The 17,016-nt window shown below is 37.7% G+C and overlaps 1 protein-coding gene across 1 annotated transcript in view; it reads right to left on the bottom strand.

The window, feature by feature from the left end:
• Window positions 1-12: 12 nt before the first annotated feature.
• LOC139743526 (wee1-like protein kinase) overlaps window positions 13-17,016 on the bottom strand; it is a gene marked incomplete at its 5' end in the record, with an annotated part of 179,456 nt that continues 162,452 nt past the window's right edge. The window contains 5 exons of the mRNA XM_071654006.1: window positions 13-324; window positions 3,494-3,639; window positions 9,778-9,945; window positions 11,003-11,088; window positions 11,459-11,590. Coding sequence (XP_071510107.1) covers window positions 195-324; window positions 3,494-3,639; window positions 9,778-9,945; window positions 11,003-11,088; window positions 11,459-11,590 — 662 coding nt within the window. The remainder of the gene's footprint in view (window positions 325-3,493; window positions 3,640-9,777; window positions 9,946-11,002; window positions 11,089-11,458; window positions 11,591-17,016) is intronic.

The following is a 17,016-nucleotide window of genomic DNA, read 5'->3' as shown; positions in this document are numbered from 1 at the left end:
CTCTGGTATATGAGTCATACAGTTTCTTCAGTATATGCTACAATATTTGTGGACAGCATTTATGTCTTTCACAGTAAGATAAGCTCTTCTAAATGTGAGGGGAAAGCTCTTTCAACATGCTCTTCCCTGTCAAAGGTTGCTGGTGTGGCTTACACCGAGACAGGCATGATGTACAGGCAAAGTTGCCCATGACTTCAGTAAATGGTGAGACTCATGCTCCTGTTGACTCGGTTCCCCACTAGTCTTGACCCTGTCCGTTTGGATGCAGGTGGATTCATGGCACAGAGATTATGTTGATTGGCATCACGGGCCTCAGTCAACTGCCTACAACAAAATACACAGGAATGTTTATAGAACAGATCATGAACATCTAACATGGTTAAAGGAACTGTACAGTACTGGTTAAGGTGGGTATTCATGTTTTGAACATTCTTAAGTGAGATAATGTGAAACCTCTTATGAAATAGCATGTAATTTTAAGAAGGATTCAACGTTTATTTGATGAAAATTGGTTTTCAAATGGCTGAGATATCCAAAAAAGTGATAATAATAAAAGGCCACATGCCACAACTTTATTAGGATCTCTTTGTTTCACCTTGTTTTTGGATATCTCAGCTACCCCTTAGAATTGCATGCTTTTTGACGTCTCATAGAGTGGTTTCTGAATATCTCACAAAACGTAAAAAACTAAATCCTCACCTCGACCAGAACTGTACACACCCTTTAAACACTGAAGCATGGTTGCTAGCAAACTGAAATAGAGAATGCCACATTACATTCTACAAAATCATGATTAATGATTTTTTTGAAAAAAGAAGAACTGGACGTAGAAATTTGTCAAGACTGACAAATTAAGTGATCCGTTCAATTCGTGTTCGGGGGCGACTGGCCATGCAATGTCCGATTTATGTATGAGATATCAGAGAGCAGATATTCCAACTTGGCATCTTGAAGATGACAAGTTAAAGGTTCTGCCCATACTATATTACAAACTCTCTGTAAACTGAAGCCCGAGTTTTGAATTCAACCACGTTCTGAAATGTGATTGCAACATCCCAATCAATGGCCACATGACGAGTCCAAAGTGCCAGCTACAACATACAGTGCACTCCCGTTACAACGAACACGGTTATAACGAAATTTTGTTATAACGAAGTAAAACTTCTGGTCCTAAAATTATTACCATTAAAGTCTTCGGTACAAAATTCGCTTATAACAAACTTGGTTATAGCGAAATTTTCGTTATAACGAAGTCTTTTCCGAGCACCACTGACAAAGAAAAACAAAAGAAATGTGCTCCGTTATAACGAAATGCGAATTGCTTTCGAAAATAAGTAGCGGAACAAGCATTTATAGCGTCTCTGCACGGGTGAACGCTCCACATCACTTTGTGTTCGCTCCTTGTGTCACGCACAGTTTCTGAGGGGAACTTGCGTTTAATACAGGTACGATAATCCCATCCCATTTCACATAGCTTTCCAGTGTATGATGAGTATTCATTATTCAGAATATGATATATATGCATGGTTACCTTGTTTTCGTTATATATTGTATTTGTTCGGTTATAACGAAATTTCGTTATAATGAAAGAAAACTGCCGGTCCCGAGCATTTCGTTATAACGGGAGTGCACTGTATCAAAATTTGGAAGAAATCTAACCCGGGATAAGTGAGCAACTTTGTACTGCTCAATACATAAAATCATGCCAATATGCATTTTGCCACAAAATGGACTGCCATAGAAATAACATGTAAAATAGTCAAGATTTTAAAGGGTAAGATGAATTGATTTTGTCTCCATGATGAAGACATGAAATTGACTAATTGTTAATAATTATGATCTAGAACTTAATAAGCTACAACATACTAAAATCTACGTACAAATTGGTTTAGGATAAGAGATACACGCTTGATTGAATTTGAAATCTGATGACATCAGTACGAAATTTCTGAATTTTGATTTCATGCGGAATTTGACAACTTTAAATCATTTTGAAAGACTTACAGACCAATTAGCTGGCACTTACAAATCATCAGCTTTCAGAATGTGCAAAAAGTAATGTGGGGTCATTGCCCATCCTATCGAGCTACAACAGATCTAAATAAGATTCGCACAATACCACTCTTATATTGCCACTGACACATACACAAATATCAACTTTTGCAGGCCCATTTGAAGTCATATCAAGTCAGATAGACTTTAAATTTGGTAAACATACTCTCCATAATATTACAATATAATTCTATGCAAAACATCTTGTGGAAGATTGGCAACAGGTTATATCTATACATGATACAGATTGCACAAAATCTCTGTAAATTGAAGCCGAACTTGCAATTTCAACCAATTTTAAGACATGATTAAGATATTTACTCAAATATTCAAATAACTTATAGTCCACAAGTATAAGTTTTCACTTGGACATTTTTGGTAACTAGCTGATTTTTTCAGGATAGGTCCAGAAATATGTCTAGAATCACATACTAAAAGTTCTCAGATATCCTCCTTGAGCATTTTTCGCAATCCACGCAATTTCCAAGCGTAAATTCCAGTAAGGGCAATTTTCTGAGGTATGCATCTCCCAATTTTTATTGAAAAATAATTTTAAGAAATGCAGTTGGGCAAAAACACCATTCTAGAAAATTATGTCTTAATGATGTCATGGTAGAGTGATCCCTTCAAAAAATATGTTATTGCATCTTGAGATCATGAGATATAAGTGCTACAAGTTTTAAGAGCTAAGAGCTTGAACTTTTAGAGATACTTGATGCATAGACATTGCACATTAAAAAACAATAATAAACACAAAGAATTTGTACAATAACAAAAGGCGCTCAATGAGCTTTCACAAATCACCTTACTTGTAGGCCACGGAAAAAAGAAGATATGTATTGGCGTAACAGGCCATATGAAAATAGGGTCGGTAGGTTAACTTTTTTTTTTTTTTACCGCCATACTTTGCAGTGAAGCGAACACTGTGAAAACTCCATATTACGGTGAAGTAAAAAAAAAAATGTAAAAAAAAAATCATGCTATTACACTCCCAGATTGAATATAAACAAGCAGATAAATCATTAAAAAAAAATGGAAGTTGTGAAGCTCAAACGAGAAAAAATGGCAACTGCGCCAAAACGATAACAATTGTACTATCAATATCAAAATATTGTGCTATTGTCATCGCGATAGCGAAGTTTTTTTTTTTTTGTTAATCTCTAGGGTCAGGGACATTTTTAGGGTTAGTCGCATTATGCCAATACAAATTTTATTTCTTCTTGTCCTTATTGTAAGCCAGAGCTACTGTTCAACAAGTTTTGTGTATGTTGTGTTTTAGGAGCAACCTCACCCGTGGCATCAATGAATGAGACATAATCTATTTGCAGACTGCATACATCTCTTCTTGGGGAAAATTGAAATTCATCCATTAATGTGAGTGCGCTGCTGCTGGTGATGAGCACAATTAATGTAAGTATGATTGAAGTTTTTTGCTCTCTACCTTGAGAGAACAGCATTCTGAAATTTCGCTACATTTAGCTCCTTCTTGAGTTTAGTGAAAGACTGCTTGCTGTCTGGACACAGGAGAGAGTGCTGGACCAGGGCTGAAGCAGATGGACGCTGGGCTGGGTCAGGATGAATCATGCTCTAAGCAAAAGAAAGAAGATAAACAGTGCAATAAACCTTAAAGAAAGGACTACCATTATGCTGGTAAAATTAGCAAGATCACACAATAATCTGGGTGCTTTCATTATTCTGAAGGTTCGTTATGCCGAAGGTTCATTAATCTGATAAATGAAATAGTGCAACTTCAACTTCCAGCCCATTACTCTCCCTTCTCTCAACATAGATAGTCTTCTCTCTCCTCGACTTACCTTTCCTTCGCGGGATTATTCATCCTTTCTCCATTGATTCGGCATTCCATAGTCGACATTGTTCGCGACTTCGTTCTTCTCTTGGTTTCATGAATCTTCACTTCTTTCCTATCCCCATGATTTTCCCAACCTTCGACTCCTACCCTCTTCCTCTTCCCTTCTATTTCCTCTTTCTCCTCCTAACGATGTCCGAATATCTTACTTGATTCTCACTCAATTCTTCCTTACCACTCTCTCTGTTCCTTTCTGTACTGTCTCCACTAGTGCAACTTCAACCTCCAGCCCATTACTGTCCCCCACTCTTCACTTTTTACCCTCCTTACAACCCCCATATGTCACTTCCCTCTTCAATTCTCCTCTTTCTAGGCTCTTCTTCTGCCAAGCAACGATCCGGTTAAGGACTACATACACATGGTGTCACTGCAAACCTTTCTCCCTCATTTACTTCACCATGCAAACCTTCAAGCAACACACACTTTTTAACTATGATTATGTACTTACCCGAAATAATTTTTGGTTTGTATATGTATATGTTTGATTTGATTGTCTATCTGTATGTTTTTTTAACTGAACTTGTGGAAATAAACTAATTTGAATAAACTAATTTGAATTTGACTCAGCCTCTACGGTTAATGGCCATGTCGCTAAGAATTACGACCCAGCTGAATTGGATTCAGATGTCATGCCCTCACAAACTAAGCCTCATAGCGAGTTTGATTTTGACGACATATACGACTCGAACTGAGATGTTGGTCTGGCCAAATTTGAAAAATTGGCTTACCAGGTATTTACTAACGAAGGCGGTCACTCTGCCGCATAAGATGAAAGTCTTGATAAAACAACATTGAATGCTCAAGCAGCTTGCACATCAAAAATCGAGAGCGAAATTTGGGCGACTCTCCCCGGCAAGACCCGGGTTCTTGAAGTGAGCTTTCAGTGGCTACAACAAAATGTAGTGAAGGGTCTTCCGCCTTATGGGGAAATCCTACCTGAGATTCACAGATCGTGCACAAAAAATCATCCTGTTGACACAGAAGGAATCAAACAACTTGCCATCGATGGCCTAACACTTTCAGGCTTTGCTTCGTATAAACTGAGCATGCACCGATGAGCTAGCTTGAGACCCTTTCTGAACCCCAGATACAAAGGTTTGTGCAGCTAGGTGATTCCACTCGATAGTAAACTGTTCAGAAAAGACATCCGAGAAACTTTGACAGGTGTGGCAAAAGCATACGTGAGTCAGAAAGTATCTACCAAAGCTGGCAAGTTGCAACGACCAAAAAGGATGCGAACCAATCCTTTTCAACCCTATTATGGCTACAAACAGCGACCATCCTGGCAGAACCAGAGGCCCAGCCATAGATTTTCCTAAGCAGTGGCATCGCCCCCAGTCTCAACAGCACCACGCCTACCCCCATCAACCCAGTGCACTTCACGAATACACGTCGCAATATGGTGCCCACAGCCTTGGCTAGCTTCCTGTCAATAAACTAGTAAGTCCTAAACTGTTTAAAGCTGAAAATCTCAAGCTTTTCAAAGATGATTGGTCAAAAATAACTTCTGATTCTTGGATACTGCAAACAATATCTGGCTACAAAATCAATTTCATTTCAACCCCATACCAATCAATTTCTCCTCCACAAAGTCTATAGGACATGGGCTAGTGGGGGTCAACCTGCACCCCTCTGCACCTAACATTAATTGTTTTTTCCATGTAGCCCTTGGTCTGGAGGGTCAGAAAAGTGATGTTAAAAAAAAAGGTTGGGTCCCAAGACCTGCCCCGTGACGTTTTGTGAAGTCACTTCTGGAGCGACCTTGCGAAAATGGGGGAATAGGAATTGGGTATTATTCTACCTAAGTAGTCCCCATGCCTTTATTTTTTAATGACAACCAAACATTTTGTTATTTCTAGATTCCTCAGAATATGAGTAATATGATGCAAAGCGAAGTTTGGCAATACAAACCCTCAGATTGTCGTCATCGACAACGAAATTGGGCAACGATGTGTTTGAATTTGTGTGTGTGTGTTTTTTTTAATGGCTTGAAAATTGGTGTGGATATCAAATAAATATCCCTTTTGAAGAAAATAAAAGTTTTTGACCTAATTGTAATCTTATTGTCTTTTCTTGATATTCAAGTGCACACGTGCAGTGTCTGGAAATAAGCCTCCCAAATGTCTTTTTTTTTTTGAATGTCAAAATGTATCAAAATTTCTTTATAATGTAAATTCACAAATCTAATCATGTTTTGCAATCAGCAATCACCTGATTTAACAATAGTTGCCTTAAAATGAGAAATCAAAAGTGATCACAGTTCTTTTTGCTGATGATGTTGGTCACCACCACATTGAAGATGAAGTAGACGTTGAAGACTAGAATTACCACATTGCAGGGATTCTTCTAAATCTCTTTTATAGGTAATGTTTACCTTTGGGAGCAGTAATTTAAAAAATGTTTGAGTTATCACATTTGATGCCTATGTGTACGCCAGATGTGTCACAAAACATCCCACATATTAAAAAAAAATTGCAATAAAGCCTAAAATGTATAGATAACACTATTTCTGTCACTAAACCATAACTGTTGACCGTCTAGTGTAGAAACAATTTCATTATAACAATTGTTCAGATTTTGTATATCTTACAATACTTAACGTTGATTACACTGATTAACTTTTTTTACACTGGTTGTTTCTATCCCTAACTCGAGTTTCAGAACTTTTTGAAGCACTAAAGCTGGGTTCTTATTTCATCTGCAAATGGTAAACAAGGCCTTTAATCTCTTTATTTCTTTAAACTCTCTCAAAATATTTCAAGCCAGGTTTGTCATGGGTCAGTCACATAATAATTATGTACATGTACATTTTCTTGTTGGTAATGATTTTATTAACATCACTATCTGATTTTTTTTTTTTTATTTCTTGTATTTCACTGAATTGATATTCATTTCATTACTGTGATCTAAACTATTTTGATTTTTTTTTACCGTTTTCTTTTGAAAATTTGGCAATAGGGACTTGCAGGTCATCGACAACGAAATGGGCATGAATGAGGTTGACAAACTTAAAAGTCAACATACACTGTAAATGCTAAAACACTGAAATATTGATTAGTTTGTGGTTAATTCACTATATGAATTGGAAGTTAGTCTGGATATTAAAGCCATCTTTGATTAAAAAAGAAACAAATGAGGCATTATTTTAATCCTGACGTCTTCTGTAAACGTTCAGGAGGGCACGTGCTGAGTGCGAAATAAGAACCCAAATTGCCCTTTTAGGTGTGTTGTAAATTGATATATTTACTTGTATTTCACGTAAAATCTGAACTTTAATAATTTTTTAAAATCAGGAAACATCTGCTTAAATACATTTGACTTCAGTGATGACGACAAAGACAGTGGCGTGAATGACAAAAATCACATTGCAGGGGTTGTCGTCTAAATCTCAAATTCAACTGACTCTAGCAAATCGGTTTAAAAATGAACCTTAAAGAATAACACTATTGGCTATGAAAAGATATTTATGTGTGCATTCAAGGTCCGTAAAACAAGCCCCATAGCTTCTTTTCTGCTGTCTAGCAAATCGATATTTCATCAAAGATCAGAAACTTCAAGTATTATCATTTGTAATAAAGAAAATAACTAAGAGAAATCACGCTTCAAATGAGAAATTAGAGGCAACCACAGTTCTCTTGTCATCATTTTTGATGATCATAACGACAATACATATTCTATCATAATCTACCACAACAAATATTTCACTGAAAATATCAAGGCATGTAATCTACTATCAGTATCATATAAGCAATTCCCCAATCAATGCGACACTTTCTGATATTGTTATTAAACAGTAGTTCAGAAGTTAATAAGATTTTCATTTCATAAATCATATAAACAGGCATATAATACATTAATTCTCTGCTAAAAATTGGTTGCTTTTAGATACTCAAATTTCAAGAGCCTTTTTTTTTTAAAGAGTATTCTTTTGTTTAGTCAGCTTTTGTAACTGATGTTTATTATTAGTCTTCATACTCAGTCAACATGTAACAAATATATTTGTGATAGCTCTTTTCTTATTTTCATTCCATCTAAAAGTAGAAAGAAACTTTTTAAATGTAACATTGTTCACCGTATAATTGCTTGTATGATGTTTCATAATAATATGCAAAATATGTTGTTGTTTTTTTCAGCATGATTTACTTGAGATGAAATTATTGAGAGCCCAACATCGGAATGCTTTAAACAATTACTCCTGGCTTACATATATGTGACCCTGCATCACAAAACGAACAGAAAGTTGCCAGACGTGAAATTTTAGTTAAGAGCATATTCTGAAAGAGCAGACTTTAAGCTTTAAAATAATGTATAACTCAAATCAAACGGACTCTCCTAACCTGTCTAAATATTGGAAAGAAAGCACACACTCAGGAAAAGTGTGAACTGAGAAAAGAGGCTCTCAAGTACAGTGTCTATTCAAGCGCTAAATCTTTACCAAGCCATGCTGGCTGTGCGATGAATGGGACAAAAACAAGATGTAAACCACCGGAGTAACAACAATGAAGGGATTATCAGATTAAACTGAAATTGATCATGCCTTATCAACACATTCTGTCCATAATTAATGCCAACTTTCAACGCAGTAGCATCATCCCTTCAAAAGTTATTAGAGTTGAAAGTGAAGAGTGTGTACAAGCTTTTTAAGAAATGAAAAGGGGACTCTAAAGACACACCTAATCACACTATTCTACCAGAAAATGTTCGAGATAAACTGCTAAAAAACACACTTTCCTGCCCGTTTTATGATCCCAAATTTTAGCATAATGTAGAAGAAGACCTGCTCTTTCAGAAAATATGAAAAAGTCAAGATCGGCTACGTTAACTCATTTCACCTATTTTCATTCCTCACACAAAATCAGTGTGTGCAACTTTTTGTTCGTTTTGTGATGCACGGTCACATATGTTGAAATTGTTGAAGACATCTACCAGTTCTTAAGTTACCCTTTCAAAGTCTGACATCGTTTGCTCATGAACACTGTTAAAATTAAATTCCAATGTCACTATCATTGTAACTTTCTGATTCTATTGGTTGAATGAATTCATTTTCCCTATTACACTGTCACTATCTGTATCGCGCTCCGATTCATCAGGCATAGTGCCTTACAAGATGTCCATACGCTGATGAGGAATCACCTCTCATCCTTTCAAAGTTTGACATTCATTGCACATGAGCTCTGAATCAAATTGAATTCCAGTGTCACCATAATGGTTATTTTCTGAGTGTATCTGTTGAATGAATTCATTTTAACTCATGTCACTGTTGCTATACCAGTATCGGCTCTAGCTGATTCATCAGCCACAGTGCCTTCCAGGATGTCCACAAGCTGACGCGGCAGCACCTCCCCTTAGACTTGGGCTCCCCTTGGATCTTCATCCTTTGTCTATCCATGTCCTTCGTCTGGGTTTGTTGCTAGCTTCCATGTTCTTGTTTGATAACTGCATAGGACATGCTGCTCTAAAATCTTTCAGCAGGGCGGTGTCACAGTCAGATCAAAAGTTTTTGCCTTCGTGACATCAGCCATTTTACTGCACTTGGACTGTAAAGGGTCGCAGGGCATTCACCCTCCTAATTCTTCTGTTACCATACAAGGCACAGATAAATCGTCCCAGTTCATCCATCACCTCAGTTGTAACATTTCAAGATTCACCAAGTTTTGAATATGCTGCCTGAAATGACTCATCGGCTTCGACAATTGTTATTGCTTTTACCTTCCCCTTACCTTAAAGGCACTAGTGCTATTGTCGCCAGTAAATGCCTGGAGCCCTAGAAAAAATGTACATACAAGGGCTGAATCTTGAAATGAGATGGCTGAGGTGATGGATGAACAAGACTAAGACGAACAAGACTAGGCACCCACCTGCAGCAGGTCATGGAGCTCTGTTGAAACATGAGGAAGATCGGGGAGATGACCTTCACGTATCTTGTGCCACTCCTCCCCATTCTTCGGCAGGGCTTCTCCACCGCCAGCAATGTATGTTGTCAGAGCAAGGGCAAAGATGTCTGCTTTTGTCAAGTGGCAGTAGTCCTTGGTTGAAATTTTTTTTTTGTGTGTGCAAACAATGTGAATAATGATTGTTGAGAAACCAAAGACAAGCAAAAGAATTACCATTATCAAGTCAACTTAATTGTGGCGTAGCATTGAATTTAAATACTTTGCTTGCTATTAAAGAGGACTTCTGGCACAAATACAGGCACTGTGGCATCTGGGAACTGCTACTCTCAATTTCCTAGTCTTTCATGGCAAGTGAGTGAATAGATTAGGCAAGAGTTATGGATTATGCAGAGTAATTTTATATAGAAAGGAGTGGAACCAGCAATTATTTGCTTCATGAGCATGCTTTGATTAAGCATGGTTCTAATACCTTTTGCACCTTGATGTTTCTAGCTATATCAATTTGGAATAACATGCAATGAAGGAAGCAATAAATTTTGCACTGATGCATGTAAGTATGGGGGTGCCAAGTGTAGCACAGGTGATTCTGTTACGAAATCGCTGATTTTTAATGGAATCAACTTCTGTAAATAATTTTGTAACAAAATCAATTAATGCAATTAATTTTGTCATGAATTCAACAACTGTAAGCCATTTTGTAAAAAAACAAAACAAACCCCCCCCCCCCAAAAAAAAAAAGTGCTGCAATTAATTTCATCACAAAATCAACTACAGCCAATCTTGAATGGACTGGGGGAAACAATTGTCCCTATCATAGAACGGGAGCATTATGCGGCTCCATCAAATTCACTAGAATGGGCCAACAGGGTGCCCTGGGGACATTGGCATACTGAATGCAAAGGTTTGCAGATGCAGGAAGATTATCCCATAATTTAAACTGTCATTCACACATTCATAAAAAGAACATACATACGTACGTGTATGTACGGTACATGGGAATCCCATTATAAGGGAACGACGGTTCCAGGTAATTTACCTCACCGGGTTATGCACCCTGCTCTTTGCAATGAATTATTGAAGTTGACCTTTTACGTTCGTCAAACACAACAGTGCAAGAAATAGACACACTATAAACAAACAAATTTATAACACAGTGTATACTGAACACAGGACAACTAACACAACTTACCTCCTGAAGAATCTCAACAGGCAAGAACCTGACATCTCCCTCCTCAACCTTTGGATTGGTTATTGAAGTCACATGACCCAAATCACCTGATGACAAGAACATGGTACAATATTGTACAAAAGTTTCATGAAGGAGCAGCCCACATTATGCACACCAAATCCTGACCTACTCCCAAGGAGATAAATGCACCATAGATGCACCATGGATGACACATGCCAGACAACATTTTATGTTGAATGCTGAACGATCATAATAGCTTATTCAGCTCAAGGTGAGTACAAAATTCAACACTTTCAAATACTTCTTTAATTTTCTGCTTGGCATTCCTTACTCAAAATGCATATCTTTCTGTGAACCATTTTTTTTTTTTTGGGGGGGGGGGGGGGGTAGCATGCAAATAATCTTGCTATTAAGCACAAAGAACTGAATACAACAATACCATTCTTTTTTTTTTACCTATTTTGAAGGTCAGAGGTGCATTGATAGTCTGACCAAACTCAATGTCATCTTCGCCATCACAAATCCTCTCCATCTCCAGGCCTGGTGTGGACTTTGGCAGGACTTCCTTCCTTGAGATAAATATGTTACCTGTTTCATGTCAAAAAAAAAAAAATCCAAGAAAACTATCACTGAATATGATTGATACTCCCAGTGACACGTAAGACTGAGGGAATTAGCTCGATCAACAATATTTTTGTTTGCTTTTTATTGAAGAAATGCTGTTACCAGGCAACACATAGTAACAGCAATGCAACAGAAATGTTTTGCTTATTTAAAAATCATTCGGTTCAGATGTGCCATACAAGTCAAATGCTAAACTAGAAATGTTGCAATGGCGACTGGATGCTTCTCCTAAAAGGTCTATAGTACAATGTCTTGACAATGTGTGATGACAGTTCCACATAATTGGCAAAATATCAAAATAACAGATTTGTCACAAATGTGCTGAGTGTTCACTTTCATTGAACTAGGTTTAAGTAGATGAATGGCTAAATTGTCTCAAAGTGCAGGTATTTGGGGATTTGAGATTTTTTACTTGACTTTCGACCCTTTTATAAGTTTATGCATTGAGTAATTTTCAATGTATGGAGAAAAAGTGTAATTTCAGTATTAAATGGTAAAATATTAGCATTTAAACCTGGCCTCTGACCCTTGACCTTTGACTTTATGACCCTAAAGTTTCCAAGAGAATCACTGTCAGGTAGAACATGCATTAATATGTACTTAGTTTCATGATGATACCTTGAGTCACTTTGAGATATGGAGGAGGAAGAGAAATTTAGCACTTTCACTTGACCTTTGACCTTTTGGCAAGAAACTTCCCACAGAATGTCTATTGAGTAATACAATGTACATACAATATATATCAAGTTTCACGAAAAATCCTGCAGGCATTGCATAAATGTGAGGGAAATAGTGAAATTTTTTAGAAGTTGACCTTGACCTTTGACCCATGACCCCCAAATTCCCTAGATAATCACTGCCAGTCAGTACATGCATACATGTATATACTAAAGTTCCATGAAGATACCTTGAACCATTTGCGAGATATGGAGAAAAACATAAATTTCACAATTTTTACTTGATCTTTGACCTTTGATCTCATGACCCGTAACTCCCTCCGGAGAATTTTATTTGGTAGTACATGTATACACTTAGTTTAAAAAAATACCTTCAAGCATTGCATGGATATCGGTGAAATAGTGAAATTCTGAGCATTTGACCTTGAGCACATGCACCTAAAATTGATAGGTACAACTTTGCCCCGCTCGTACATATTCATGCAAAGTTTCATTAGGATACCTTAAACAGTTGTTTAGTTACGCTATCCACAAAATTGATTACGGACGGAAGGACGAACGGATGGACAGACAACCCAAAAACATAATGCCTCTGGCACCACTTCGTGGTGGAGGCATAAAAACTTTACAATAGGGAACTAACCCAATTCACAATATTTTGTGTGATTTTCACTAAAAAATGCAGTTACCACAGCATCACACTGTTTGACAGTGATAAAATATAAAGTTTGCTCATCTATGGTACGTATTAAGGAAAACATTCAACAAAATTCCATTTAATCTCTTCTTTCATTTGATGCACAACTCAATGTTCATAATTCATGCATGCCTGAGTTAGAACAATGGACAGTGGTGCTACCAAATTTTCATTTGCACATGCAAATTGCTACTTTGAATTAGTTTTCACGCCTTTCCGGCAATCTTTTGCAACCCCCCCACCCCCCCCCCCCCAAAAAAAAAAAGCATAGCCTAAATATCCATTTTCCTTTCATATGACAGCTCATGCATAAAAAAATGATTTATGCCTGCTCGAAAAACTGAATTTGAAAATACACTTCGAATTCACCCACATACGAAGAAAGCCAAATACATTGTAAGGAGCCATTTAGCTTTCTCGGCTTGGCAGACAATGCCATTCATGCTTCAATGAATTTACACTGGGGGGGGGGGGTGATTTAAGAGCAAACGTTACAGACAGTTCAGTTGTGAATAGAGAGGTAAATTAGCACATAATCATGACCATGCCTGACCATGCAGCTAACCACAGAGAGCAAACAGTGTTCATCAGCATAATGTTGAAAAGGGGGGGGGGGGGGGCCTTCCAGGCCAAGAAAATAAGGACTTTCTGCCCTGCACTTGTGCCTTTGAAATATAGGAAGGGCAAGTGCAGTGAAAAATAAGTAAGGTACCACTTTTCTGCTTCAGCTAACCCCTTCCCCTCCCCCCCTTCAAAAACTTTCTGCCGCCTCTTGCAGTGCTGAAGGATGAAAAATTCTTGCTTGTGAAATGTAGCGAGGAATGAAAACACTGAGAGAGGTTTGAGATACAAAATCACAAAAATTTGTACCATCTGTTACATTGTTTCCCCATAGCCATTAGACCCCAGGCAGCCTGAGAATACTCATGATATTAGTCTTCAATTGGTTAAGTCTCATAACTTTTCTAAATAATTCACTCAAAGTCACTGTTTGCACGTGCAAATGAAAATTTGGTAGCACCGATGTTCATTGTTCTAACTCATTCATGCATGAATCAGGAACACAGAGTTGTGCATAAAATGAAAGAAGAGAAGTGTATCTTTCCATTGACAAATATCTCAGGTAGCAAATTTATGATTTTGATAGGAAAAAGTTGCATCGAAACTCAGTTTGGTTCATTTTATTTCATTTGTATTTTTTTTTTTGTGGGGCACGCTGTATTATAATAATGGCCTATTAGGATCGACCTTATGTATTCCCTTTGTTTTTTTGTAAGGCTATCTCCTCCAAAGCTGTCGGCTCCGGCCCTCGAGACCGGTGCCGTCGGCAGTGGGAGGGTCTCTTCTATCAGTACGACCGGGTTTCGTCCGTGCTCCGCCTCCGGGGCGACGTCGAGAGTGGCACCAAAAAAAAAAACACACCACAAACAAAAACAACAACATTCAGCGATTGCACTGGACTCCTGCTTTGTAGATCACCCAGTTATTCTCTTGCAGAGACAGTGGGATACTACAGATAATAGGGTGCAGCGGAAGCTCCTTGGCGTCTTATACAGCTCGCACCAGCTCGCAGGCTCAGGTCGCACACACAGAACTCTACACAATAGACCATATGAGTTCTGTGGTAGCACAGTGGGCTTTCGGCTTTTCTCTCTCGCTCACCCAGCTGATCACTCGCGGAGACAATGGATTTACATGTACTATGCATGGGTACGGGCAAAGAGACTTTAATCTCATTATCGCGGAGAGTAGGCCGTGGGGTGAGCCGGTTTTTTCGCTTGTTTCCTTCCGACAACTGCGGCACTAAAATTTCTCAACAGGTACGTGTAAACAAATAACCAAAGAGGCTACAGGAAAAAGTTCGACACAAACCCTCCTGTAGTATTCTGGTAATTTAGGGGGAAACAGTGAACTTTTTTGTCACTGAGGAGCTCAATATGTACACTTTGCCATGTACGATATTCATTCGCAAACGATCATGTGATGTATGTTATCCAATTCGAATTGAGAATCATTGTTTACATTTTTATTACGAGTCAAAATGGCCGCCCCCTGTGAGCCTGTCGACGCATCTACATCGTCTGCTTTGCCGAAACTTTTAAGATGCGTTATGCATGTAACATCGATGAAGTTTGAAAATTTCACGGCTATGACAAACCTAAGATAGACAAAATCTATTGTGTGTACCAAAGAGTGGATCAAATTGAGTGGGGGAGACCGTGAAATCGCAGAACGAAGTGATTCAGAGGGACTGACTGCACCCTGACATGGGATACAGGTTAGTTTACGTACAGTCGTTGCAGTCGACAGTCTATGCCTGGCTTCGCCTATATGCGTAATGACTAACGTTAGCTATGAACGTTGCTTGTGTATGTTATAATGGGCGCTAATGCAGTAACTTAGCCGTTAGCGTGTCACATTACTTTTTAGATATCTTGAATTTCACCATGGCATAGCGTTATAGTGCCGTTATAATGTAGATGTAATTTTACATGTTGTTCTATGTACAGGTTGATGTAGCTGATCTTGTAAAAATCTTGACACACACAGGACTGGATTGAAAAAGGTCTAAACTGCATGTAACTTTATATTTTCATAATCATGGCTATGGGATATCAATATTAAAAACCCATCCAGTCTATTTTCTCTCAGCCCCCGAAATTGGCGAATCCCCCCTCAAAACACACATTTAGCGTCTCATTAAATGAACTTATTAATATCTAATAGGTCTAAAAAACAATGACAATAACATAATTTCAACAATTAACTCCCTAAAACAGATGATTACCATTATGTTGTGCCAAATTATAAAGCAGTGGGTGGTGGTGATAGTGAAAGGATTACTAGTATTAATGATGATAAGGCAGTTGTTGTATTCATAATTATGATAATTGACATTGTGATCCGATGCTAAAAGCTGAAGATGTAATTTAAAATCAGTAATTGCATTGCAAGTACAAGTTGAAGTAGTTGATGATGACGATGATCATGAGTTGTAATTAATGATTAATTTGTTATGGTTAATCTGATACCTGGTATAGTACTAGGGCCTATTGGTAATTACAGGATTCAAATATTGGCAGTCAATAGTCTACCGTACATTAAAAAATATAGTGAGTGTAATGTTCAACCCCTCCCCCTAGCGTTTAGCCTTTTTTTTTCCCTCACAAAATCCAGTGGCTAATCATTGCTATTCATTTCTCCATTGTATTATATAGGATTCCATGAAACGTGCTACAAGACGTGCTACAAGAGATTTATAGATAGCAAATGCCTGAATCTCGCTAGGAAACGAAAGCTGAAGGAGGAGCCTGGTCCGTCAGCAGAAGCATCTGTTTCCTCCCCTAAGACGCTCACATCAAGATCAAGATTTTCTTCTGGAAGCTCTTCAGGTTCTGCTGTGTTGCCTGTAAAATGCATCAATTGCAACAGAGTCAACCTGCTCATCACTTGCCGAGGGAAACGGGTCAATATGATTAATATTCAAGCATGAATACATTGTCATGTTACTATAAGTTGTCCATGATGAAATGGAGCAATATATTTGTTTTACAAATGTATGTTAAGTAGCGTTTGTAACATAAAGTTTGTAACATAAATTTTCTTTTTAAACTTCTTTTTGAGAAGAGATGGTGTTCATGTATGTATGCAAAGAAACTTTGGTGCAAAGTTCAGATACAACATTATGTTTATATGCATTGATGCTTTGGTCAATATGATAAATATTCAAGAAAGAATACATCGGCATGTTACTATGAGTTGTCCATGAAAGAAGTGGACCCATGTATTTCTGTTTTATTTTAAGTAGCAAAATTTTTGACGTGATGGTTTAAGAACACACACACACACACAAAGAACTTCAGCGCAAAGTTCAGAAACAACAGAATGTACTGTATATGCACCAATGCTTTGGTCAATGTGATTAATATTCAAGAATTGACATCTTACCAAAGTTGTGCATGATGAAATATATTTGTAATATATTGTTCCCTGTATTTTGAATGCCAATGTTTATG

The sequence above is a fragment of the Diadema antillarum genome, unplaced genomic scaffold, assembly GCF_040938485.1.
Source record: "Diadema antillarum isolate AM-2024a unplaced genomic scaffold, OU_Dant_1.0 seq00001092_RagTag, whole genome shotgun sequence".
Lineage (NCBI taxonomy): Eukaryota > Metazoa > Echinodermata > Echinoidea > Diadematoida > Diadematidae > Diadema > Diadema antillarum.
Note: the sequence above shows the minus strand (reverse complement) of the source record. Positions and strands in the feature narration are given on the sequence as shown.